This window comes from Bos grunniens, chromosome 3, assembly GCF_055505025.1.
Source record: "Bos grunniens cultivar Pamir isolate PY7600 chromosome 3, Bosgru_T2T1.0, whole genome shotgun sequence".
In the NCBI taxonomy this organism is placed as follows: Eukaryota; Metazoa; Chordata; class Mammalia; order Artiodactyla; family Bovidae; genus Bos; species Bos grunniens.
The window spans coordinates 71,155,852-71,183,084 of record NC_141167.1 but is presented as its reverse complement, the minus strand read 5'-3'; the positions used below and the strand labels follow the sequence as shown (position 1 = coordinate 71,183,084).

The 27,233-nt window shown below is 35.6% G+C and overlaps 1 protein-coding gene across 48 annotated transcripts in view; it reads right to left on the bottom strand.

The window, feature by feature from the left end:
- Positions 1-27,233, bottom strand: part of CCDC18 (coiled-coil domain containing 18) — a 113,079-nt gene that overhangs the window by 15,741 nt on the left and 70,105 nt on the right. For 45 of the 48 annotated variants that reach the window (XR_015160509.1, XM_086391215.1, XM_086391223.1 and 42 more), the window contains 9 exons: positions 23,683-23,850; positions 21,367-21,509; positions 18,470-18,633; positions 18,041-18,254; positions 14,246-14,345; positions 10,655-10,771; positions 9,830-9,973; positions 7,802-8,005; positions 5,925-6,062 (listed from right to left, as the gene is read on the bottom strand). Coding sequence is in view for 45 of the 48 variants with exons in the window: in XM_086391215.1 (XP_086247341.1) it covers positions 5,925-6,062; positions 7,802-8,005; positions 9,830-9,973; positions 10,655-10,771; positions 14,246-14,345; positions 18,041-18,254; positions 18,470-18,633; positions 21,367-21,509; positions 23,683-23,850 (1,392 nt within the window). In the remaining 3 variants the exon portion in view is untranslated. The remainder of the gene's footprint in view (positions 1-5,924; positions 6,063-7,801; positions 8,006-9,829; positions 9,974-10,654; positions 10,772-14,245; positions 14,346-18,040; positions 18,255-18,469; positions 18,634-21,366; positions 21,510-23,682; positions 23,851-27,233) is intronic. The other 3 variants (XR_015160510.1, XR_015160514.1, XM_086391221.1) reach the window with 3 other exon arrangements.

The window sequence follows — 27,233 nt, the reverse complement described above, 5'->3', positions numbered from 1 at the left end:
TAAGTAAAATTGGCCATGAGCGGGCTTCTTGGTAAAGAATCTGCCTGCAATGCAGGACACCCTGGTTCAACTCCTGGGTCAGGAAGATCCCCTGGAGGAGGAAATGGCAACCCACTCCAGTGTTTTTGCCTGGAGAATCCCATGGACAGAGGAGCCTGGCATGCTACATACAGTCCATGGGGTTGCAAGACTCAGCCATGAGTTGAAAATTATTGAAGCTGAGCAATATATAGGAAAGAAATAAGGGAAAACAACAGAATGGGAAAGACTAGAGATCTCTTCAAGAAAATCTGAGATACCAAGGTAACCTTTTTCATGTAAAGACAGGCACAATAAAGGACAGAAACAGTATGGACTAAACAGAAGCAGAAGATATTAAGAGACGCAAGAATACAGAAGAACTATACAAAAAAGATGATAAGACAACGCGATGGTTGGATGGCATCACTGACTCAATGGACATGAGTTTGAGCAAGCTCTGGGAGACGGTGAAGACACGGAAGTCTGGCATGCTGCAGTCCATGAGGATGCAGAGTCAGACACGACTGAGAGACTGAACAACAACAAATACAAAAAAGAACTTAATGATCCAGATAACCACGACAGTGTGATCACTCACCTACAGCCAGACATCCTGGAGAGTGAAGTTAAGTGGGCTTTCATGAGGTCGCTAAGAGTCGGACACAACTGAGCGACTTCACTTTCACTTTTCACTTTCATGCATTGGAGAAGGAAATGGCAACCCACTCCAGTGTTCTTGCCTGGAGAATCCCAGGAACAGAGGAGCCTGGTAGGAGGCCATCTATTGGGTCGCACAGAGTCGGACACGACTGAAGTGACTTGGCAGCAGCAGCAGCAGCAGCAGGAAGCATCAAGACAAACAAAGCTAGTGGAGGTGATGAAATTCCACTAAACTATTTCAAAACCTAAAAGAGATGCTGTGAAAGTGCTGAACTCAATATGCCAGCAAATTTGGAAAACTCAGCAGTGGCCATAATATTGAATAAGGTCAGTTTCCATTCCAATCCAAAAGAAAGGCAATGTCAGAGAATGTTCAAACTACTGTACAATTATGCTCATTTCACATGAGAGCAAGGTAATGCTAAAAATCCTTCAAGCTAGGTTTCAACAGTACATGCACCAAGAACTTCCAGATGTACAAGCTGGATTTAGAAAAGGCAATCAGAGATCAAATTGCCAACATCCATTGGATCACAGAAAAAGCAAGGGAATTCCAGAAAAACATTTCCTTCTGCTTCATTGACTATGAAAAAGCCTTTGACTATGTAGATCACAACAAACTGGAAAATTCTTAAAGAGATGGGAATATCAGACCACCTTACCTGCCTCCTATGAAACCTGTATGCAGGTCAAGAAGCAACTGTTAGAACCAGACATGGAACAATGGACTGGTTCCAAATCAGGAAAAGAGTACGTCAAGGCTGTATACTGTCACCCTGCTTATTTAACTTATATGCAGAATACATCATGCAAAATGCCGGGCTGGATGAATCACAAGTTGGAATCAAGAATGCTAGGAGAAATATCAATAACCTTAGATATGCAGATGATACCACCCTTATGGCAGAAAGCAAAGAGGAATTGAAGAGCCTCTTGATGAAAGCTAGCTTAAAACTCAACATTCAAAAAATGAAAATCATGGCATCTGGTTGCATCACTTCATGGATAGTAGATGGGGAAACAATGGAAAGAGTGAAAAACTTTATTTTCTTGGGCTCAAAAATCACTGTTGATGGTGACTGCAGCCATTAAATTAAAAGACACTTGCTCTTTGGAAGAAAAGCTATGACAAATCTAGATATAGTATTAAAAAGCAGAGACATTTTGTTGCCTACAAAGGTCTGCATAGTCAGAGCTTGGTTTTTCCAGTAGTCATGTATGGATGTGAGAGCTGGACAATAAAAAAGGCTTGAACAGCAAAGATTTGATATCCTTGAACTGTGATGCTGGAGAAAACTCTCGAGAGTCCCTTGGACAACAAGGAGATCAAACCAGTCAATCCTGGAGGAAATCAACCCTGTATATACATTGGAAGGACTGATGTTGAAACAGAAACTCCAATACTTTGGCCACCTGATGCAAAGAGCCCACTCATTGGAAATGACCCTGATGCTGGGAAAGATTGAAGGCAGGAGGAGAAGGGGATGACAGAGGAGGAGAAGGGGACGACAGAGGATGAGATGGTTGGATGGCATCACCAACTCAACGGACATGGGTTTGAGCAAACGCTGGGAGATGGTGAAGGACAGGGAAGCGTGGTGTGCTACAGTCCATGGAGTAGCAGAGTAGGACATGACTGAGCAACTGAACAACAATAACAATATATAGGAAAATTTATACCATTCTACTTCTGATTATGTTAAAAATTTTCCATAATAAAGTTTTTAAAAATCTCATTTTATTGAGAAAATCAGCTTTGTAATTGAGTTTCCTGACAATTCTAAAACCTGTATTTTAAAAATTAGTTAACAATTATCAATCCCTTTTCCTATTTAATAACATACTTTCATTTTATATTCAAACAACATCAGATCAGATCAGATCAGTCGCTCAGTCGTGTCTGACTCTTTGTGACCCCATGAATCGCAGCACGCCAGGCCTCCCTGTCCATCACCAACTCCCGGAGTTCACTCAGACTCACATCCATCGAGTCAGTGATGCCATCCAGCCATCTCATCCTCTGTCGTCCCCTTCTCCTTTTGCCCCCAATCCCTCCCAGCATCAGTCTTTTCCAATGAGTCAACTCTTCGCATGAGGTAGCCAAAGTACTGGAGTTTCAGCTTTAGCATCATTCCTTCCAAGAAATCCCAGGGCTGATCTCTTTCAGAATGGACTGGTTGGATCTCCTTGCAGTCCAAGGGACTCTCAAGAGTCTTCTCCAACACCACAGTTCAAAAGCATCAATTCTTTGGCGCTCAGCCATCTTCACAGTCCAACTCTCACATCCATACGTGACCACAGGAAAAACCATAGCCTTGACTAGACGAACCTTTGTTGGCAAAGTAATGTCTCTGCTTTTGAATATGCTATCTAGGTTGGTCATAACTTTCCTTCCAAGGAGTAAGCGTCTTTTAATTTCATGGCTGCAGTCACCATCTGCAGTGATTTTCGAGCCCAGAAAAATAAAGTCAGCCACTGTTTCCACTGTTTCCCCATCTATTTCCCATGAAGTGATGGGACTGGATGCCATGATCTTCGTTTTCTGAATGTTGAGCTTTAAGCCAACTTTTTCACTCTCCACTTTCACTTTCATCAAGAGGCTCTTTAGTTCCTCTTCACTTTCTGCCATCAGGGTGGTGTCATCTCCATATCTGAGGTTATTGATTTCTTCTGGCAATCTTGACTCCAGCTTGTGTTTCTTAAAAACATCTTTCTTAAGAACAACCACAACAAACCTATATATATATTTTTAACCTGCAAGTATTTATTTTAATTACTCCTATTTGAAGGTTCTTTTTTGGAAAATTTTATTATCCACTCTTTGCATTCCTTAAAGGTTCCCACAGGTTTGGGCAAATTCATATTATCCTCATGACTATGTTTTTGAGGGACTCTAGGTATGTTAGCAGATTCATTTTCAATTTACTTCACAAGAGCTCTATAACCCTCAATAATGTTGCAACCAATAGCATGCTGTAACTTGTGTAAATGGATAGGGAAAAGGGTTTCGGGGCACTGGTCAGCTTCTTCCAAATGTTTGGAACCTTGCAGAGACAGAAACTGGTTTTAGGAGCTTTACTATCAAGCCATACAAAATTACTTCACAGTAGTCTTTAAGTCATTTGCCATATTCTTCACTGATAACTTTGGTGTTTCCTAGAGATCCAATCGGAGAAGGCAATGGCACCCCACTCCAATGCTCTTGCCTGGAAAATCCCATGGATGGACAGCCTGGTAGGCTGCAGTCCATGGGGTCACAAAGAGTTGGACATGACTGAACGACTTGACTTTCACTTTTCACTTTTATGCACTGGAGAAGGAAATGGCAACCCACTCCAGTGTTCTTGCCTGGAGAATCCCAGGGACGGGGGAGCCTGGTGGGCTGCCATCTATGGGGTCACACAGAGTCAGACACAACTGAAGCGACTTAGCAGCAACAGCAGCAGAGATCCAATGCACTGTATATAAATACTGCATTTCTCTGGGAGGGTGTCTTTCTGTAAGGATCATTGAAAAACTATTCAAAAGTCTTGGGGAGCCTCAGGATGGGAGGTGATCCAATCTGATCATGAATATAAGGTAATGGGTCCAAGGGAATCACTGTCTGGCTGGAAGATCTCATTTATCAAAAGCTGTTCCACAAGCATCTAACTTACACTGTGACACAAGTGCTGGTCTCTTTGAGATGAGTGTTTTTACTGTCTGCTTATGAGTGCCATACTGTTTGCATAATGACAGGTCTCTTCCATTCACATCATGTTCCTATGTAGAGCTTTCAACCTTCTATACCACCACGAGAGTTAATTGGACCTATATGTCTGGGATCTAACCAGAAAAGCTTTGTGCTGGGTGCCTTCATCCCTAACAGCCTCAAAGCCACCAGTGGCAGCCCCTGTGAAAGTGTCCATATTAGGTATTTTCATATGCTGCATATAAAATATTAATACCAGATATTAAACAGCAATACTAGAACCAATTTTTACAATTCATTTTTTGTACTATCTGCTTATAAATAATTTCAAGAGGCTTATAAAACTAAAACTAAAAAATTGGATAATTAAAATAAAAGTAGAAATATAGACCATGTAAAAAAAGCTTATTGAGTTGCTGCTGGCAAATACTTGAGATGGACCAATTATTACTGAAGGTCACCAAGTTGACCAGTTAATATCAAATAATTATGCTGAACTCATCAGCATTCACTTTTATCTCCAAAGACTAAAGGTTGTAATCTCTTGGCCTTAGGACTGGATTGAGCATGCAAACGTGTTTTGTTTGGCAGACACAACGTTTTCAAAGAAATTTGACTCTAAATGCATTTAAGCAAGACATGTTAACCAAAAACGCAATTTATTCCTCAAAAAGATGTTAACCAAACTTCCTCAAAACGAGTTTAACATAAATGTCTTTGAGATGGTTAGATAGCATCACTGACTCAATGGACATAAATCTGAGCAAATTCCAGGAGATAGTGGAGGACAGAGGAGCCTGGTGTGAGGCAATCCATGGGGTCACAAAGCGTCGGACGTCTTAGTGACTAAACAACATTTGCAACAAGCACCATCCACAAAAATGCTTTATTAGAACACTTTATAAGGAAACTTAAATTTGAATATCTTCAAATACAGTTTTAAAAAAGACAAGAAATGCTATTCTAATTGATAACACTGTCCATCTCTGTAAAGGCTCAGGACATACTGATGAAGAGCAAATTATTGTATTGCTGCTCTAACTTATGATCAGAGCAAACCTTGAAAATTACCACACATTACTAGATTGACATCACATGAAACTGTTTACATTGGTTATTAAATACCTCCAGGTAGTTTTGACAAGTGTTACTTTATAAAAAGTTATGACAATGATAATAATGTGCCAGGCTCTGGTGTAAGAACATTAACTACATTAATTCACTTAATCCTCCACACAGTTCTATGAAATAGATAGCATTATTATATCCATTTTAGTCAGAGATGTTAAGTTAGTTGCCTAAGGTTACATAAGTACCAAGTAATGAACTGAGATTTAGAACCAGTATGCCTGTCTAAAGAATTCAAGCTCTTAACCCATAGAGTATTAGTACACTGGAATATGAAGCGAAAATAATATGTTCAGCCTACCAGAAATGAAAAGACCAAATGTATTTCTCTATAATAAACATTTAAAAGCTAGATTTATACTTTGTTCAGATAGATCAACACACTTTAGCAGGGAGTAATGGAACAAATTAAATTTTTCTTTACCTCTAGATGATATGCTTCTTTGAGAGATTCTACTTCTGTTGACAATTTCTTGATTTCTGCTTGCATTCTTGCTTCTAACTGAGTTTCACGTACTTGAGAAGCCCCCAGTTCTTCAGCTAAATATTTTCCATGAGCTTCCTTGAAAATGACATATTAAGTAAAGGTTACACTACTTGTTTATTTGGTTATTGTAGCTAAACAATTCAGCACACTTATGGAAGTACTTCAATCTTTTGTAATACTGTATGAACACTCATACACAGTTACCTTATTAAATGTATACTTTATAAAGTGTAACAATCTAGAATTTAATCTAGATATTTAAGAGAGTACTAATGGGAAAGTATCATTGTTTATTGTTTATATATTGTTTATTAATATAAGTTCACTAATCAATGCTTTTTGTAAAATAAACTAATAACCATGGAACACTGAGCTTTAGCAGACAGTAGTCTCCTCTTTAGACATGCCTAAGTATTTTTGCTCACCATATGTGCTGTTTGCTTATCTACAGTTGTGCATTTATCAAACATATCTATGACAGCTGTGTTTGCGACTACAATTATGTAATTTTATTATACATTATGAATACAGATGAAATGCACATGCAAAAGGAATGTTTTTATATGAAAAATAAGTTATATGCTTTGAGACAATTCAACGAGTCACAAATGTTTGCTACCTAATTAGTTGTAAAATATTGTGGGAAATCTCATACAAAATATGAGATGTTGTCCTCTGACTGATTTATGAATGTCTCTTAACTCTTAAAAAACCAAATTGGAAGCTATAGATGATGGCATATCAGTGTGGTTTATGCAAGAAAAACTAGGTGGAATGTAATCAAGTGACCCTACCCATATACAAAAAGCCAAGATTTGGTCCCACATTAAAAGGTTAACAAATGACTGTAAATTTAGAGTTTGGGGTTAAAATATAATATTTAAACAATCATTCTTAATAATTCTCCACTTTCATTTAGTTATTTGATTAATTGAGCTTGGTTTATCAGATAAAATCAATTATATTACATTTAGCTATCACTGATAAGGACAGAAATGAGATAAAAGTAGATAGCTTCCCTTCTCCTAGTAGACTCCCAAGTACCTGACATAGTCTAATAAAAATCCCCTATATATTTTTTATTAGTCTAACCATCCAGAAATGTAAATAAAAATGCCATCAGGTTAACCAAAACTAAATGTAAAAACACTTTTATTCAAAATCCATACTTAATTAGAACCATAGAACCATAGTAGAAAGCAGAAAAATCACAAGAACTTTTGTAGAATATCAATAAATAATTTTTCTTGAAGTCTAAGTAATTAAGCCAAGCATATTAATCTAAATATTTTTAAGGCAAGTTGTTAATTTTCTATGTAATACTAGAGAAATACAATTTACATTAGTAGTCTTGCTATTTAAAAGCACTTTTCCTCCCCAAGGTTCTAGACTGCAGGTTTCTAATAGTTATAAATCTAGATAGTTTTCATCTATAAATGGCTACAAATGCAAAACTTTTTACTTAAAAAATATGCATTAGATTTCTTTTTCTGTCCCAGGGGTAGCTCAAATTCAGTTCAAAGTCTGAAAGTGCTTTGTAACTTATGTTATTGAAAACTAACCAGTTTGACTAAAATTCAGTTCTGAGAGACTTCCTGATTACACTACAATGCTAGGCTAAATATAACACAGGTTTGTTTTTTTTTTTTTTTTTTGAGTAATATATACATAAAACAAAATTTATCACCTTAACTATTTTTAAGTACATTTATACTGCTGTGGAACAACTTTTATAAGAACAATATTCTACTGTCAAAACAAGCAAATGTTAAAACCTAAGATTTTCAATAAGATAAAATTAGAATAGGAATTACTTTCTCTTTAGAGAGTTGCTTTATTTCCTCAAGTTCACTTGAGAGCCTTTCTATTTCTCTCTGTGCTTGGACTTGTTGATGACGAGCCTCCACCAATTCTTTATGAGAATTCTGCATCTGCTCCCGAGTTAGTCTCAATTCTTGCTCCAAATCTATGGCCTCCTTGTACTGAGTTGCAATGTACTGTTCCTGCTCTTTCATAACCTGAAGTGCACAAGACATTTGTAGGTTTCAAAATAAAATGACCCAGATAACCTATTTCTTACTCTGATTTCTCTTTTAATAAGTGACATACTCCCTCCCAACTAAATGTCTATATAGTTTAATATACAATGAATATAAACCACTGTGAAACTGATATTCAGAAAAGAAAACTTTTTTAATAGTAAGAAAATGACAAAAGTACTGTAATAAATCTAGGACTCACTGGTATATTTTGCACGCCTTCAACATGCAAGCTGCATAATCCTTTAACAGTATGAAGTAACATGACAGAATACATAATAATATAAAGAGAAGAAGTTAATATTTGATTATCCATGTCAAAGATGGAGAAAATACTAGTATAAATAAAGCCCACCATTAATCCACAAAGCTGGGTTAAGAACGACCTTATTCTCTGCAAAAGTGAAATTTGTTACTGGGACTGCTGCTATTCTCTCTGAAATATTTTACATTCCTCAGTTAAATTCCTGCTGCTGCTGCTGCTGCTAAGTCACTTCAGTTATGTCCGACTCTGTGCGACCCCATAGATGGCAGCCCACCAAGCTCCCCCATCCCTGGGATTTTCCAGGCAAGAACACTGGAGTGGGTTGCCATTTCCTTCTACAATGCTTCCTGAAAGTGAAGTCTCTCAGTCTTGTCCGACTCTTAGCGACCCCATGGACTGCAGCCTACCAGGCTCCTCCATCCATGGGATTTTCCAGGCAAGAATACTGGAGTGGGATGCCATTGCCTTCTTCAAGTTAAATCCCTAGTAAAGTTCTATTTCCAGAAGAAAAAAAATTCAGTAAAAAGTCAATTAGTTCTAAATCAGCTTGATGACATAGATAAGATGGTAGGTAATGACACTTAACTTTAGGACTGATAAGAAAGAAAGAAACCAGTACAAAGCACAAGGAACCTGATGTCTAGAATGGGGGCCCCAGGTCCCATTGTGTATCAGTATAAACCTCATGTAAATACTTTTAGCCAGCCCTTGTTTGAGAACATGAAACAACTGAGTCAACAATCTTTTTCTTTTTCTCACTAGAACCCAAACTTGCTCTCAGAGACCCTGCTTAATTTATATATATATATATATATAATTCAACTAATATTTATTCATGCTTACTATGTGCTATGTACTATTATAGGTATTGAGGATAAAGGAGAAAACAGGAGATAAAGTAGTTACCCTTGTAGAGTTTATGACTGGAAGAGACAGAAAATCAGTTAATCAAACACCAGAAGGAGCTACACAGTAAGTTTTAAAACTGAGCATAGTATTTAAAAACAAGAAAAAGTTACATCTACAAGAGCTCTTAGAAGCAAATTCACTTTTTAAAAAGGCAAGTGGGTAGAATGGGTTCAGAAGTCAACACATGTGCAAACTGATAATAAGAAGTTATCAAAATTCATCTGGCAACTCGAAGTACTTGACATCAATAATACACTGTTATCTGTTAATTCATTCTCTGAACAGAGTTCTTCAAGGACAAAGTAGTGCATCCTAGTAATATCTGATCTTCAGTTCTATCACATAGTAGGTTCTCAATTAAAATATTTATTTATCGACCAAGTGAGCATATATCATGGATTTACTATGTAAGAGATATCATGCCAATGCCTATAGGGAATGTAAAGACAAATAACATGGTAACTCACCAATCATAAAGTAATTAAGAAGATAAGGAAATTAATAGATATCTGGCACAAATAATTAGCCAGTTTCTGTGCATATTAAATACCAATCACATATAAAACCAATCAGTTTAAAACAAAGATCTGTATCAACCTTGTTCCTTAGGAGGAAAATAATTTGCTTACACTCTCCATTTCTTTCATCTTTTGTTGTGTCCGTTCAGTTTCTTTTTTCAGTTGACTTATCTCTTGTTCATTTTGTAGTGTTATAAACTCTTTTTCTCGAAGTTGTTCTTTGGAATTTTGCAATTTTTCATTCAAACTTTCTATCTGAATTTTAAACAGAGCAATGTTAATGTAAATAAAGAAAAATAATTCTTCCATCATAACTGTAATCCATGTAAGTCAAGCTTTAAACTTGTATATCTAAAATGGCAAAATTTTAAAATGTGTTTTTCTTGAGACAAACATAACTTTGACATAAGTATCAGAATTTTGTGCCTAATAAGATGCTTATATGTATAACTAAAATATACTATGTTGCACACTTGGTGTTTTCATTAAAAAAAAAAAAAGTAACTATATGAGGTGGTAGATATGCTAATTAGTTTAATTCTGATAATTATTTCAAAATGTGTATGTCCATTAAAACATGACATTGTACACCTAAAATACATGGCACTTTTTATTCTCAATTATACCTCAATAAAGCTGGGGGAAAATTTAAGAGAAGAAAATGAATATAACGTAGCAAGTACAAGATAATTAAAATTATGCATCATTGAGAATTCCCTGGCAGTCCACTGGTTAGGACTCCACACTCTCATTGCTAAGGGATCAGATTCAATCCCTAACTGGGAACCTAAAATCCCACAAGTTGTGTGGCACAGTTCAAATGCAGTATTTTTACTGTATGTATTCTAGTCAAAAGCCATTTTATGTGAATAGTATATGTTTATAGTTAAGGAGTCATTTTTAAAATAATTTAAGACATAATTTTTAATAATTTACCTGTCTGCTGCTTTCTTTAAGTTCCAATTCTGATTTCTCCACAGTACCCTCTAGTTTAATTATTTTCTGTTCCATTTCTCCCCTGTGCCCACGAATAGTCATATCCAAATGTGTAACCTAAACACAAAAGCAACATTAAGCTATTGTTCAATCTTATTCTAATGTGAAAAACTGTATGCCTGGAATGTTATTTAGAATTGTTTACAGTGGAGAAGGCAATGGCACCCCACTCCAGTACTCTTGCCTGGAAAATCCCATGGACGGAGGACCCTGGTGGGCTGCAGTCCATGGGGTCACTAAGAGTCGGAAACGACTGAGCGACTTCACTTCACTTTCACAGTGGGTATAACTGAAGAATAAATGCACCTCAAATCAATTATTAAAAAGAATGAGAAAAATAATCATTGCTTAATAATACTGGATCTTGAGCCCAATATATAATCATATATTCACATAAGTGACAAATTTTGTCACTTATGATCACATAAGTGACAAACTTCATTTTATGCTAAATACTACAATGCAACATGAAAACCATGGGATGCAGCAAAAGCACTGCTTAGGAACATCTATGCACTGAATGCATATATGAGAAAAGAAGAAAGATCTAAAATTAATCACTTGAGCTTCCATCTTACAAACTAGAAAAGCAAGAGCAAATCAAATCCAAACTAAGCAGAAGAAAAAAAAAATGCTAAAAACCAGAGTAGCAATTAAAATTAGGGAATCAATAGAGAAAATCAACAAAGCCAAAAACTGGCTCTTCATGAAGATTAATAATAGCAATAAGCCTCTAGCCAGACTAACAAAAAAAGAGAGAGAAGATATAAACTGCTAATATGAGAAATGAAAAAGGAGATTTTACTACAAATATCAAGGACATTAATAGGATAATACAGATATATTATAAACAGCTCTTAGTCCATGAATTTAAATAAAATTAGATGTAATTGGCCAGTTACTCAAAAGGCACAATCTGCCAAAACTCATACAAGAAGAAATGGATAATCTGAATAAGCCTATATCCACTAAAGAAACTGAATCAATGATTAATAACTTTCCAAAACAGAAAGCCCCAGGTTCAGATGGGTTCATTGGTAAATTCTACTGAACATTTAAAGAAGAAATTATGCCAATTCTTTACACTCTCGCTTAGAAGATAGAAACAGAGGAAGTACTAACTCATTCTCTAAGGCTAGCATAACCCTAATACCAACACCAGAGACATTATAAAGAAAGAAAACTATAGACCAGTATCTTTCATGAACATAGATGTAAAAATTCTCAACAAAATATTAGTGAATCATACTCAAGAATGCATAAAAAAAACTATACTCCACATTTGAAAGTTAATTAATATAACTAACCACATTAAGAAAAAAAAAATCACAGAGGAACCAGAGATCAAATTCCCAACATCCACTGGATCATAGAGAAAGCAAGGGAATTCCAAAAAAAGCTACTTCTGCTTCAGTGACTACACTAAAGCCTTTGACTGTGTGGATCACCACAAACTGTGGAAAATTCTTCAAGAGATGGGAATACCAGACCACTTTACCTATTTTCTGAGAAACCTGTATGCAGGTCAAGAAGCAATAGTTAGAACTGGACATGGAACAATGGATTGGTTCCAAACTGGCAAAGGAGTACATCAAGGTGTATATTGTCGCCCTGTTTATTTAACTTATATGCATAGTACATCATAAGAAATGCCAGGCTGGATGAAGCACAAGCTGGAATCAAAGATTGCTGGGAGAAATATCAATAACCTCAGATATGCAGATAAGAGCATGCTTATGGCAGAAAAGCCAAGAGCAACTAAATAGCCTCTTGATGAAAGTGAAAGAAGAGAGTGAAAAAGCTGGCTTAAAACCCAACAATCAAAAAACTAAGATCATGGTATCTGGTCATATCACTTCAGGGCAAAAAGATGGGGAAAAAGTGGAAACGGTGAAAGATTTTATTTTGGGGGGCTCCAAAATCACTGTGGACGGTGACTGCAGCCACAAAATTAAAAGACATTTGTTCCTTAGAGGAAAAGCTATGACAAACCTAGACAGCATGTTAAAAAGGAGAGACATCACTTTGCTGACAAAGGTGTGTATAGTCAAAGTTGTTATATTTCCAGTAGTCATGTATGGAGGGTGTTGGACAATAAAGAAGGCTGAGTGCTCAAGAACTGATGCTTTCAAATTGTGGTGCTGGAGAAGACTCTTGAGAGTCCCTTGGACAGCAAGGAGATCAAATCAGTCAATCCTAAAGGCAATCAACCCTGAATATTTATTGGAAGGACTGATGCTGAAGCTCCAATACTTTGGCCACCTGATGAGAAGAGTCCACTCATTGGAAAAGACCCTGATGCTGGGAAAGATGGGGGGCAGGAGAAGAAGCGAGTGACAGAGGATAAGATGGCTGGATGGCATCAATGACTCAATGGACATGAGTTTGAGAAACCTCTGGGAGATAGTGAAGGACAAGGAAGCCTGGCGTGCTGTAGTACATTGAGTCACAAGGAGCTGGACACTACTTAATGACTGAACACAATCAACAACAACTGTATAATATTCTGGAAAAGGCAAAACTAGAGACAGAAAAAAGATCACTGGTTACCATGGTTGGGGGAAGAGAGAGAGGGATGAGTAAGTGGGGTACAGAGGATTTTTAAGGCACTGAAGATATTCTGAATGATACCATAATGATGGATTCCTGTCCAACCTCATAGAATGAATAACACAAGAGTGAATGATAATATAAACTATGGATTTTGGGTGATTATGAAATGTCAATGTAGGTTCATCAGCTTTAACAAATATACCTTTCTGGAAGAAAATGTTGATAATGGGGGAAGGTTGCACCTTCTATGGGGCAGGGTGGGTATGTGGGAAATCTCTGTACCTATTGTTCAATTTTGCTGTGAACTTCAATCTGCTCTAAAAAATAAGTCTTTTAAAAAAGATGCTGCAGAGCTTCCCTGGTAGTCCAGTGGTTAAGAATCAGTCTACCAATGCAGGCGACATGGGTTCAATCCAATTCCACATGCCGCGGGACAACTAAGCCCATGAGCCACAACTACTCAAGCCCACATGCCTTAGAGCCTGTGCTCCGCAACAAGAGAAACCGCTGCAATGAGAAAACCTGTGTACCACAACTAGAGAGTAGCCCCCGTTCACCACAACTAGAGAAAACCCATGCAAAGCAACGAAGAACCAGTGCAGCCAAAAATAAATAAATAAAATTATATTTAAAAAGATGCTGCTAAAAATGCCTTCTGGATATTTCCATTCCTTCAATAAATACTAGTTGAGCAAGTAACTCCTTTAATCACATTTTCTTCTGATATACAGTAGTATAAGAGATCAAAAGGTTCAGACACTAAGCTAACCTTCACTCCTGAAAATCCACCTGCTGTAAAAATAGCAAAAAAAAAAAAGAGAGAGAGATGACATATTTCTAATTTAAAAAATACTATGTGCACAGAAAAAACAAATAGCTATAAAAACTACTATTTTACCAAAATGAGGGGACCTCTGAAACCTCAAGTGATTGTATTTTAACAGAAAATTTCATTAAAATATAGTTAAGAAAACCAACTTGAGCTGCTCTTTGCTTTAGCTCCCAATTTCTCTCCTTAAGTGCCTGATCCATTTCAAGAAGTTCTTGCTTTTTGTCTTCAATCTCCATCTTGCATTCCCTGAAATTTATCAAAGTGAAAAAGACCTAAGCAGGTAAGTAGGAATATTATAGTTTTAAAAAATCAAATCAAACTTACTCTTCCTGTAAGTTAAGGGACAGGATACATTCAATTATTTCAGATTGAGAGACTTCAAATTAAAGGAATAATGCATAAAGAAAACAATTGATATCAATACAATTACTTTAATATCATGTTCTAAAAAGGCACAAGTTAACTTAAATTCTACTTCTGCAGACAATGTAAGCTAAATGCTAAAAGCACTCCCAAGAAATAGGATTGAATCAGTATAAGAATTTTTAAAATATATCTATATTTTAATCTATAGATCAAAGGAGTGTTTGAAAGTCTTTTATATGTAACAGCTATGAGTTCACTATAATTGAACGAGGCATTTGTCTCATGGCTGATGTCCTTGATATCCACAGTTTAGTAAATGACCATTGTATTTCTTACAGGAATTTTACTCAAAATGACACCTTATATTTAGTGAAGTAGTGAAATCTACTACAGAAATATTTTAAATGTTTTTAAAAAAATTCTAGCCCTTCTAAAACACTAATTTAAGAATTATTTTATATTATAAAGAAACTTAAAATGACATAACTTCAAGATTTATATCACTTTGAAGCTTGTGATCAGAGAATTTTAATTCTGAACTCTAAGTTCTGATATGACAAAGGATTAAAATGTTGTTGATCTTGAATCATCAAATGATTTTCTAGTCTTAAATATGAAACAATATAATAAAGATACTGAATTTAAAAAGCAGGTTCTGAACTTCTTTAATGAGCTGTTTACTGTTCCCCTAAAAGCCTGAAGAGTTAATACAAGACTAATATTCTAAAAGTAATATAAAATGAATTCTAAAGATAACTCTAATTGCTGTCTATAAGAATAGCTGTGCTTCTAAAATTCAGCTACTAGCTAGAATTTTAAGATTTTGTTTTTACTTCTCTCATCCATCCATTCCCTTATTTATTTAGTAAATATTTACTGGATGTTTCCTAAATGTCAAGGTTCTATGACTATGGATTTAATAGTCAACAGGATATTTGTCCTTCATCACATGGAGTTTACATTCTACTAGCTCCAGAAGAGATGGACTATAAATAATAATTCCATAAGAAAAATATAAAATGCTATGTCAGAGCATTAAACACAATGATGAGACAGTGACTGGGAGACTATTTCAGAATAGGTGGTCAGGGAAGGAGGGCCCTCTGAGGTAATGTGAAGGGTATGAAGAAACTGGCCAACAATTATTTCAGGCTATTTCAGGCCAAAGAAACAGCTATGGCAAAAGTCCTAAGGTGGGAAAAAACTTTGTAAGCTTTAAGTAGAATAAAAAGGTCAGCAGCAAGGAGAACAATATAGAATGAGGCCAGAGAAATAGGCAGAAACTTTGTTATGCAGGACTTTGTATTCTAGGAAAAGGAGCTTGGAATTTTTTTTTCAACTGTGGTAAAATACACATAAGATTTACCATTTTAACTACTTTAAAGCATATAGTGCAGTTACACTGAATACATTCACAATGTTATGTAACCATCATCACTATTTCCAGTACTTTTTCATTACTCTGAGTAGAAACCCCATACCCATTGGCAGTTTTCTTCCATTCTCCCTTCCCCCAGTCCCAGACAACAATTAATCTGCTTTCTATCTCTGTGGATTTGCCAATTCTGGATATTTCATATAAATGGAATTATGCAACATGTATGTGGTTTCTTTCATTTAGCATATTTGTAAGGTTTATCCGTATTGCAGCACGTGTCAGTACTCCATTCCTTTTCATGGCTGATTTGTATGGATATACTACACTGGTTTATCCATTCACAGCTATCAGTATCCATCTGGGTCGTTTCCACTTGGTGGCTATTGGGAAGAGAGGTGCTACAAACATTTGAGCACAATTTTTGTTTGAATATCTCTTTTCAATTCTTTTGGGTACTTAAACCTAACAGTGGAATTACTGAGTTACAAGGTTAATACTATGTTTAAACTCACTGATGAACTGCCAAACTGTTTTTCCACAGAGGCTGGAACTTTTAAAATTTCTCATCTGTTATTTTCTATTTGGGTGTTTTGTTTTTATTACAGCCACCTTAGTGGGTGTTCTGAAGTGGTATCTCATCATGGTTTTGATTTATATTTCTGAAGGAGCTTGGGTATTACTCTGAATCTTTTGGGAAGTCATGAGAAAGTTCAAGTAGGAAAGCAATATGATCTGACTTATGTTTTAAATCATAAACTTAAATCCATTCTGTGGTGAATGAATTGTGAGGAAGGTCAAGAATTTAAGCTGGCAGACCAGTTAGGAAGCCTCAGCAACAGAACAGGTGGGAGATGATGATGGCCTGGGCTAAGTAGCAGAAAAAAGGCCAAGAAATCAACAGATTTCAGAATATGTTTTGGAAATAAAGTTGACATAACTTGCTAATTGGGCTTCCTAGGTGGCACTAGTGGTAAAGAACTTGATTGCCAATGCAGGAGACATAAGAAACATGGGTTTGATCCCTGGGTAGGGAAGATTCCTGGGAGAAGGGTCTGGCAACTCACTCCAGTAGTCTTGATGGGAAATTCCATGGATAGAGAAGCCTGGTGGGCTATATAGTTCATGGGGTTGCAAAGAGTCAGACATAACTGAAGCGACTTTACAGGCAAGTTGCTAATAGACTGGATGAAAAAGGGGAGGGAAAGAGATAAAAGTAATCTTATATATATAGATTTCTGATTTAAGCCAATGCATAATAATGAGTTGGAGGAAGTACAGGGTTATGAATTTTAAAAATGAATTGTTTTAGTCAAGTTTAAAATGCCTCTTTAAAATACTTAAGTGGAGATAGCAAGTAAGTCATTAGATAGGAGTCTGGAGTTTGGAGATGAGGTCATTACTAGAGATAATACGTGTTTAGAAGTCTCTGGTACATTGTACTGATATTTAAAGCTACATGAAACTTACTAAGAATGAGTTTGTGAGTAGAAAAGGGAAGGGGTGCTGCACTGAATCAAAGGATACAACATCTAAGTTTGTGGATCACCTTGCTACTCTCTATCCTGTTCATTACACATTTTACACCCTGATCTGTTTTCCTTTTCGGAATTTATTTCCCACAATTGGGCACTAGTCTGGCTCTCCACCTATACTCACCATAGATGTGTACTGGAACAGTACTTTATGCTATTGCTGCTAATCTAAGAACCATTATATTAGACTTAGACTTGTGTTTCACTATCTGACTTTTGGCATTTTACTTAATTTTCTCAGTTTTCCCACATGTAAAAAGGTGATAATGTGGAACTTATATTTGCTTGTTGTAAAGAAATGAGATCATATATGAAGTACTTGGCATAGCCATGGCACATGTTAATATTACTTTGCTATTAACCACTGCTGTATGCTGGCCCAATCATTTTTTACCACCATGGGATATAGAAGAGGGCCAAAGTAAAATGGTCCAAAGACCAGGGATGCAAGTATTAGTCAACAGCAATAGCTGAATTAGTGAGATGGAGTATGGTGAGATGGAGCATTGGACGTAATGTCTAGAATGAACGACAGTGAGCTAAAGGCAGCTGAGAAGTTTGGACATCCAGAATTCAACAGCAAAGTCTATAATATGACCCAAGGACTAAAGGTAATAAAGAGAAATACCTGTTATTGTGATATCCTCTCTTAGAATTTAACTCACCTAAGTTCAGCTGTGAGATCCTTTATTGTAGTATATTTTTCCTCTAATGATAATTGAGCCTTCTGCAGAACATCTCTCAATTCCTGGAGTTGTCTTAGAGTACTTTTTAATTCTCCATGAGCATTTTGCAGTTCAGTCTCTAGTGCTTCCCGTTTCTGCAAGGCTTCTGTTAGCTCAGTTTCAGTGTGGTGCTGTAACTTTTCTAAATCCTTCACTGTTAAAAGCAGAGAATAATTTTAGAATTACATATAAGTTACTTGTTACTCAGAACTTTGTAAATAATAACTAAGAATACCCAATTTTATTCATCTATCAGAGTAAGAGACAGGATACCAATGATTATCCTTTTCCCTCATCTCAGATTCTCTTTATTCCATTTCTTTAAATATATAATTGTAGGCAGCTAAGCTGAGCTACCCTGTTGCTTACCAGCATTTGTTTTCTTATCTAGTTCTGTCTTTGTCTGTTCTAAAATCATGTCTAACTGAGAGAGATGCATTGCTTTATTTTCTCCATCTCGTTTTAGGTGCATTATTTCTTTTTCCATTTTAGATAGCTCTTCTTTGTATTGATCCATCTCGAGTTTTACTTGCCTAATTAGAAACAAACAAAAATAATAAAACAAATAATTAATAGACTGTAATTCTGCACCAATTACACACCACTAAACACAACTAAATGATGTGTTTACTTAGTATATTGCCTGGCACACAGAAGGTACTCAATGAATTAGTTTTCTATCTAGAGATATTTTAATTTTAAAACAGATCCAAGGAGCTGTATAACAGATGTATTTTAACACTAATAGCTCTAAAACAGTTTTATAAATTATAGTTTCAGAAATGAAAGAAGCCAATAGTTGGAATAGAGAAAAATCCTGCTTCCTGAAGAGGTCTTGGAACTAGAATATATCTTTCTTGTGAAATTTATTCATTTAGTTCATAAGTTTCCTATTAGTAATTAGAACTTATAGGAATTGAATGAGCCTTTCAGCTATAATTATGAAAAGTTTTTGTCTAGAAATCAAAGGATGGGTGTAAGAACAAAAGCAAGATCATAAGTGAGAGCAAGGACTGGGGAAAGGTTGTTGGAGTTATGAAAGAAAACACAAAGGTGTAAGAGAGTCCCCCTTACAAGAATGAGTAATATTGTGACTGTCAGACAGCATTAAGAAAATGCTTACGGTTTTGAAATTATGAATTTAAAGTAAGACTGGTCACTGTAGTTATATTTTTCTTCAGCCTCTGTAAAGATGCAAGCATGAATTATTCTGAGTTGGATTTTTAGTTCTGAGTACCACAAAGTAAGACAAAGGTAAGGAAACAGCCATATGCCAATCAGTGATTTTAATGAGCAGAATTTAAGCTAGGTAAAGAGAGGAGAAAGGGAACTAGAGAATGAGAAAGTGGTAGATTTGAAGGCTCAGAGGTCCTAGTTACATCAAAGAATTGTTGAATTTGGGGTATTAAAAGGAATGAGGTAATAACATACATGTAGATGAACAGTATTCAGATTATGTTGAAATAATGGAGGTATCAGAAATGATAAAATCTGCTGTAAATCATGTGAGTGAGTGGATGAGGATCAGCTAGATAGATGTATATTGAAATCCCCAAGAATAAAGACAGAACTAGTGTTGGATTCAGCTTTAGTAAGTCAGGTGGTCTGCTGGTGTCAGCAACAGTGAAGAATATGATCTGATAACATGAGGTTCATGGTTATGTTATACTATTCCACATCTCAATTCTTTGGTACAAGAACTATGGGGGAAAGTTTTTACTTTAGAGGGCTGCAGGGGAAGAAGCAATGCCCTTAATGGAGAGTCACACTTCTGTTATAGCAAGAGAAAAGAAGAGATAGAGAATATAAGGGATGTCTCTCAGGATGGACTGTGAATTCCAGAGGATGAAGTGAAAATCTATCAGAAGTTCAGATAGGGTGAGAAAAGGAAAGAAAACACATGAGGTTTTGGGGACTTAGTATGAGAGATGAGGGTAATTCTAATGCCAATCTGTTGCTTCTTGTGGTGTCTGAAACAAGCAAAAGTAAAGTTATAAGGCTGAATACTCTTTGTGGAATTAAGGTACACAATGGTGGTAAGGCTGCATTAGTGGATAGATAACTATTGATGGAAGAAAAGTTTGAAGAACTGTGGTCTTAAACTCAGGATAGCTTCTTGACCCCTTGATAGAGTTGAGGATATCTGGGGAAGCGAGTTGCTACTCAAAGCATAAAGGTCTTATCTTTATTTTTGTCAGAGGGGGAGAGGGAGTCTGAGGATGTTGTGGTTCAAATGTATAAGTTAACTCTTACTCCTGTTGGTAGAATGGTGGGCTAATTAAGAGTAAAATACTACGTCAACTCTTGTCAACAAAACAGAAGCAATCTGGGGAAGCTAGGTATAGCTTTCAGCTCTTAATTCCCTTCTTTTTTTTTTTTTTTTTTTGATGTCTTAGCCCAGTGCAGCCATAATAAATCAGGATCTTTAGAGGTGGGACCTAAGCATCAGTACTTTTTAAAGCTCCTCAGGTGATTTTAATGTTTAATCAATAGAAGTCAACTTTCTTTTATAAGTTATTTCCTCCCTATAAACAATTAGAATCTATAAACAATTAGAATCCATGAAAATTTTCTATCATCTTTCCCTGCCACTTTTAACATTATTCACAATTTGATTTAATACAACAGTTGCTGAATTAGTGGTAAAGAACCTGTCTGCCAATGCAGGAGACATAAGAGACGTAGGTTCAATCTCTGATCAGGAAGATCCCCTGCAGAAGGAAATGGCAACCCAATCCAGGCTTCTTGCCTGGAGAATCACATGGACAGAGGAGCCTGATGGCCTACAGTCCATGGGGTCATAGTCGGACACACTGAAGTGACTTAGCGCACATAATATGTATATTGATACCTCACTTTCCCTCTGAAATCTGAAAAACTGAACTCAGATGCATTTCACCTCAAAGGCTTCAGATAAAGCCCTGTGGTTCTGTTTTAACCTTCAGGTTTTTCTCTAGCATCCCCATTAGGATTAGGATATGAAGTATAAGGAACCATGCTAATTGTTGTGGGAGGACCCTTAAAATAAACCACGTATTATCTTGGCCTTAAGGAACTTACAATATAGTAGGAGGGTAAAGGATATTAAACTATAATAAAAAAAGGCATAATGAAGGATAAAAGGGAGGTATAGGAATGCTATAGGAATACAGATCATAGAGAAATTAATTTCTCAAGCAAATGCTTCACTCAACATTATCTTATTTTGAAACTCAAATATGACTGATGGTAAAAAAGGAAGACAAAAACTAACATGTTCATTTTACCTGGTAGTACCAGTAAGCTCAACAATTTTTTGTCTTTTCAAATCTGCTTCATATGTAGCTGCTTCACATTTTTCCTCCATTTTCCTCAACTTTTCAGCTGAACTTTCCCTTTGCTTCTGAAGCTCTTGTTCCAGTTTTGATATCTTGGAAAGCAATTTTTAGTAAATATTTTAAATTCAAACACAGCCCAATATTCCTCAGAAGAAAAATATTTATATAAATTTGTATCCTAGCTTATCATTCAATTTCAAAGTAAAGACCAAAAAATTGTGTTTTGGAAATATGAGAGCAAAACTTAATTTTTAATAAGATATTTCATTGATATATTATGCATATTTTATAGATGTGACCACATCATAACACTAAAATAGGACTTAAAATAATTGGACAAAATAATGATAAATGTTCCTCTTTTCATTATTCTCATGTGAAATGTTCTTTATTCTCTTGTCAAACTATGTTCCTCTCCTTCACGAATTGGCTCATACAGTGAAGGATTCCTAGATTCCCATCTGCCCTCAAACACTGCCACTTGCATTTGCTCCTATTCATTCTTCCTTCTGTTACTACACTGAAGGAAGTATTCTTCCCCCTATATAAGTCAAACTACTTCACAGGTGTTCTGGATTCAATTCCTGTCCACTTTCTCAGGAACTTCAAACTATTGACCATGTCTACTCTCTGCTGTATCTTCAATATCTTTCTTCTGGTTTCTTTATATTAGCATTTACACATGTCTAAGACCTTCCCATCATAAAAACCTTTCCTCCATACCACCTCCAACTACCACTTCTTTTCTTCTCTCCGTAGCTCAACTTCTCAGATTTTTTTCTATGCTTTTTGTAGTATTTTTCTTTCTTCTCATTCATTCCTCAACCCATAGAAATCTGGCCACTCTACAGAAACTACACTATGTCAAAGGTTTCCATGCAGCTAATTCCAATGGACATTACTCAACCTTCAATTTACTTGACACTATTTGACACTGATTGCAATAGCCCATGACACCAATTATCTCTCATTTCATGAAATACTTTGGCTTCCATGACTGCATCCTTCAGAGCTCTGTTGAAGTCAATCATCTCACCCCTCATTCTATATTCTCTCCCTAGTTAACCTCAGCCACTTTGTTTTCAATGAATATTTACATGATTGTGATCTCAAAAATTAGTATCTTGCTAACGACTTTAATATCCTCCCTGCTCTTTAAAAACCTCTCACTGAAGAACTCAGTACAGACTATAAGTCATTAATAACCACACCTCCCAACGCAAGTTTCAAGTATAAAATTAAAATAGTAACCAGGTAAAAAGGTAAGGGAACCATGGAAAATTCTACCCACTCTGTCCTTGATTAAATGGCACACTGATTTGCAGAAAAAATCTAAAGATAAGTAAAAATCTGAATACATCCAACACAAAACCTGTACATAGTGGAACATGAACAAAAAGTAGAAAAATATATACGAGAAAATTTATCCCAAGTTCTGAAGGAATTTTTAGACATAAACTTCTTTAGACCCTCAAAGAAATCACAAATGACAAAAAAATATCTTAAATAGGATGAAGAAATAAAATCATCAAACCAAAAATACAAATGTACTGATACACTTAAGGGAAAAAAAAAAAAACAAAAACAGAAGAAAACCATAAGACAATTACAGAAATAAAATCAATTTCAGAAAGAACAAGAATTACAAATCAATCTTATAAATACTAGAGTCAACAACAAGGAATTTATAAAGTAGAAATCAAACATCGATGAGATGAAGAAATGCTTCAGGATGAAGCTGTGCATCAGGCACAGCAAACAGTAGGTCTAGACTTGAGCAAAAAGGATGGAGAGCCACAGGACAGATGTCTCTAAAGAAGAAAATATAGAATACCTGCCTGATCTCTTTGAATATACAGAGAGGAAATTCCTTAGTGCTACTGGAGAGGCTAAGTTTAGAATATATAGATTAAAAAGTCATACAAAGGACAAAAAGGTGAGGTGTAGGGAGATTACAGAGAACTATCCTTTTTTATTTTTATTTTTTATTTTTTTTTCCTTTTTTAATTTATACTCTTCTGTTAAGTTTGATAAGAGAAAAACAAATCAAAAAATGTAAAATATCTGTCAGAATAATTCAGATGAACTTGGGAATGAATGAAAGAAGATTCTACTATAAAATGTCCCAGGACTCTGCCTTTGGAGTAATAACTCAATATGGTATCTGTGAAGTTTAAACAGCAATTTATATAACTAGCAAAATAAATCTATTATCAATTTAAAAACTTTCTATAACACAACTCCATTTTGACCAATAAAATATACCTGTTTTTCAAGTTTAGTTTGAATGTCTTCTAGCTCTTCATTTCTAATTGTCTCTTGTTGTAACATCTGCTGTTGTTGTTGAAGAGTATGCTGCAGAATAACATTTTGCTCAGCAGTTTCTTGAAGACTGTGATTTTTAATCTTCAGCTCTTTCTGTAAACAATATACCTAACAAATATATAAATTTCTCATTATAATTTCAAATAAAAGCAATAAAATGTCAATTACCTCATTAGATAATTATCCTCATTTGTCATATGGGATAATTGCAATCATTGCTATAATTTATTATGTGGAAGGGCAGGGCTCATGTTTCTGATGAAGATATGTTATTGGGTTGGTGCAAAAGTAATCACAATTTTGCATTGTTGAAATTTGCTGTTTGATATTGGAATACATTCTTAAGTAAATGTGGTTATGTTATACACCATTTTAATGTACATTTCTTGGTTTATGATTTTTGCTAATGACTTATTAGTTGCCATGTATTTTATATTTATTTTAGACTAGAAATGATGTTAGACAAAAAAGCAATTTGAGCAATTTTCTTATTTGAGTTCAAAATGGGTCGTAAAGCAGCAGAGACAACTCACAACATCAAAATTCATTTTGCTAATGAACATACAGCGCAGTGATGTTTGAAGAAGTTTTGCAAAGGAGACGAGAGCTTTGAAGGTGAGGAATGCAGTGGCTGGCCATCAGAAGTTGACAAAGACCAATTGAGAGGATCACTGAAGCTAAACCTCCTACAACTATACGTGAAGCTGCCCAAGAATTCATTGACCATTCTACAGTCATTTGGCATTTGAAGCAAACTGCAAAGTTGAAAAATCTCTATAATTGGTGCCTCATGAGCTGACCAAAAATTTAAACACATTGGCTTTTTGCAGTGTCATCTTCTTTTATTCTGCACAACAACAATGAACCATTTCTCGAATGAATTGTGACATGTGACCAAAAGTGGACTTTATACCACAACTGGCAACGGCCAGTTCAGTGACTGGACCAAGAAAAAGACAAAACATATCCCAAAGCCAAACATGCATCAGAAAAAGTCATGATCACTGTTTGGTGGTCTGCTGCCCTTTGATTCAATACAGCTTTATGAATCGTGGCAAAACTGTTACATCTGAGAAGTATGCTCAGCAAATCGATGAGATGCACCAAAAACTGCAACAGCTGCACCAGGCACTGGTCAACAGAATAAACCCAATTCTTTTGCAAGACAACACCCAATGAATTGGGATATGAACTTTTGCCTCAGCTGCCATATTCACCTAACCTCTCATCAACCGACTACCACTTCAAGCATCTCAACAAATTCTTGCAGGGGAAATACTTCCATAACCAGCAAGAGGCAGGAAATGCTATCTTAGAGTTTTCAGAATCCTGAAGCAGATTTTTATGCTATAGGAATAAACAAACTTATTTCTTGTTGGCAAAAATGTGTTGATTGTAATGGTTTCTATTTTGATTATTAAAGATGTGTTTGAGCCTAGTTATAATGATTTAAAATTCACAGTCTGAAATTGCAATTGCTCCTTCATCAACCTATTAATAGGGTCGATTCTTGGCTGATGTCGGAGAATGTGGCTTTTGAAACACTCCCTAAGTGATAAGATTCTTTTCCCTGGCTAGGACACCAAATCATGCTTTCCTTCTGGGAACTTGGGATTTTCATACCTATGGCTGTTCTTATGTGACCAGCTCCCCAGTAAAAAGAGTCATAAGCAGGCTTCCTTGGGCAGACATACTGCATACATGTTACTGCATTTCACTTCTATAGAAAGAAGCATATTCTATGTGACTTCTCTCAGAACGAGGACGAGAACATAGGAAGCCATAGATGCCTTCACACTGCATCTGATGTTATCTTTTATCCCAACTGATAATAAGCCATAGCCATAAAAACACTGCATAAATGATAGGTGATATTTAGTATATTATTGTTGCTATCATTGCCACTGTTTGTAAAATAATACTCCAGCAAAGCACTCGTGAATATTCTTGCTCCAAAAAACACATAAAGGAATAACCATCTAAGAAACTAAACTCATTCATTCCAAATATTTAGGACTTTAATATGCTGGTACCCAAAATTGCTTTAAAGCAAAAGTATCATTAACATCTGATACCTTTAGAGTTATCTGGAAGAATCTATTAAGAAGGGGGAAAAAAAAGGCCCTTTGTCCAATAATCTAAATCCTACAAAGTGCCAAAAGAAACCATTTTAAAATTGTATAAATAATACAGCATAACTTAATATGTATTTTATAATATTTGTCACCTGTTCCCTAAAGTAAGGGGAAAGTTTAAATAAATGATATATAAATCAAATTTTGAAAGATGAAACCATTTAAAATCCTAATTTAAAGGACAATACCAAATATAAAATTTTACAAAATAAGGTGGGAAAAAAAAGAACCTCATTTCATTAACATAAAAAACACTCAGGCAAATAGAAAAGTGAAAAGTATTAGTATTAGAGTGAACTGTAGGTAAATCTTCTTTAACAGATTTCTTATTGTTGCCTATGTAATAACTTTTTAAATGAAAGAAAATAAACCCTTTCCTTTGAGGCAAACGATCTTTCTAATAAATACTAATCCAGAAGAAAGCAGTTTAAACTCCTAAGAAACAGTGGAGAAGAATTCTGATTTGGTTCTTTTTTCTAATTATCTGGCAGTCAAACATTCAACAGCAGCATTAAAAGCTTGAGTCAAATATTCTTTGTTTATAACAAGAAGCTCTTAAATTTCAAACTACTTCATTATATGATGACTCTTTACTACAATTAGAGAACTTTAGATCTAACAGGCAACTATGTAATTTCTAATATTATTATGATAATTCTTTTTAATGCTAAACTATCTTAATTTTGTCTGTATGAAAAAAACTAATTAGTGTAAATATGTATCATTAACATCTGTTTTGATTTTCCTGTTAGCTCCTGACAAAACTACAGATCACACCTCTGCTGTAGTTTATTTTATATAGAACTGACTTGCCTGCAAGATAAGTTTAAACACTATTCTTTGCTTTACTGTAACATCCTGTTATACTTACTTTCTTATGCAAAGAAAAAAATGGACCAGTTAATAAAGGAAGACAAAATATTAGAAAAAAGATAAGGCCTAACCAAAACACTAAGAAACTAATACCACATAAGGACAAATAAAAATTTTATTTCAGTAACATAGCCACTAGCAAAATAATTTCAATTAAAAATACTGAAGTACCAAAGTACTGGAGCAGCCATGAAGAGAAACCCCACGTCCAAGGTAAGAGAAACCCAAGTAAGACAGTAGGCACTGAGAGAGGGGATCAGAGGGCAGACACACTGAAACTATAATCACAGACAACTAGTCTATCTGATCACACAGATCACAGCCTTGTCTAACTCAATGAAACTAAGCCATGCCATGTTGGGCCACCCAAGACAGCCGGGTCATGGTGGAAAGGTCTGACAGAATGTGGTCCACTGGAGAAGGGAATGGCAAACCACTTCAGTATTCTTGCCTTGAGAACCCCATGAACAGTATGAAAAGGCA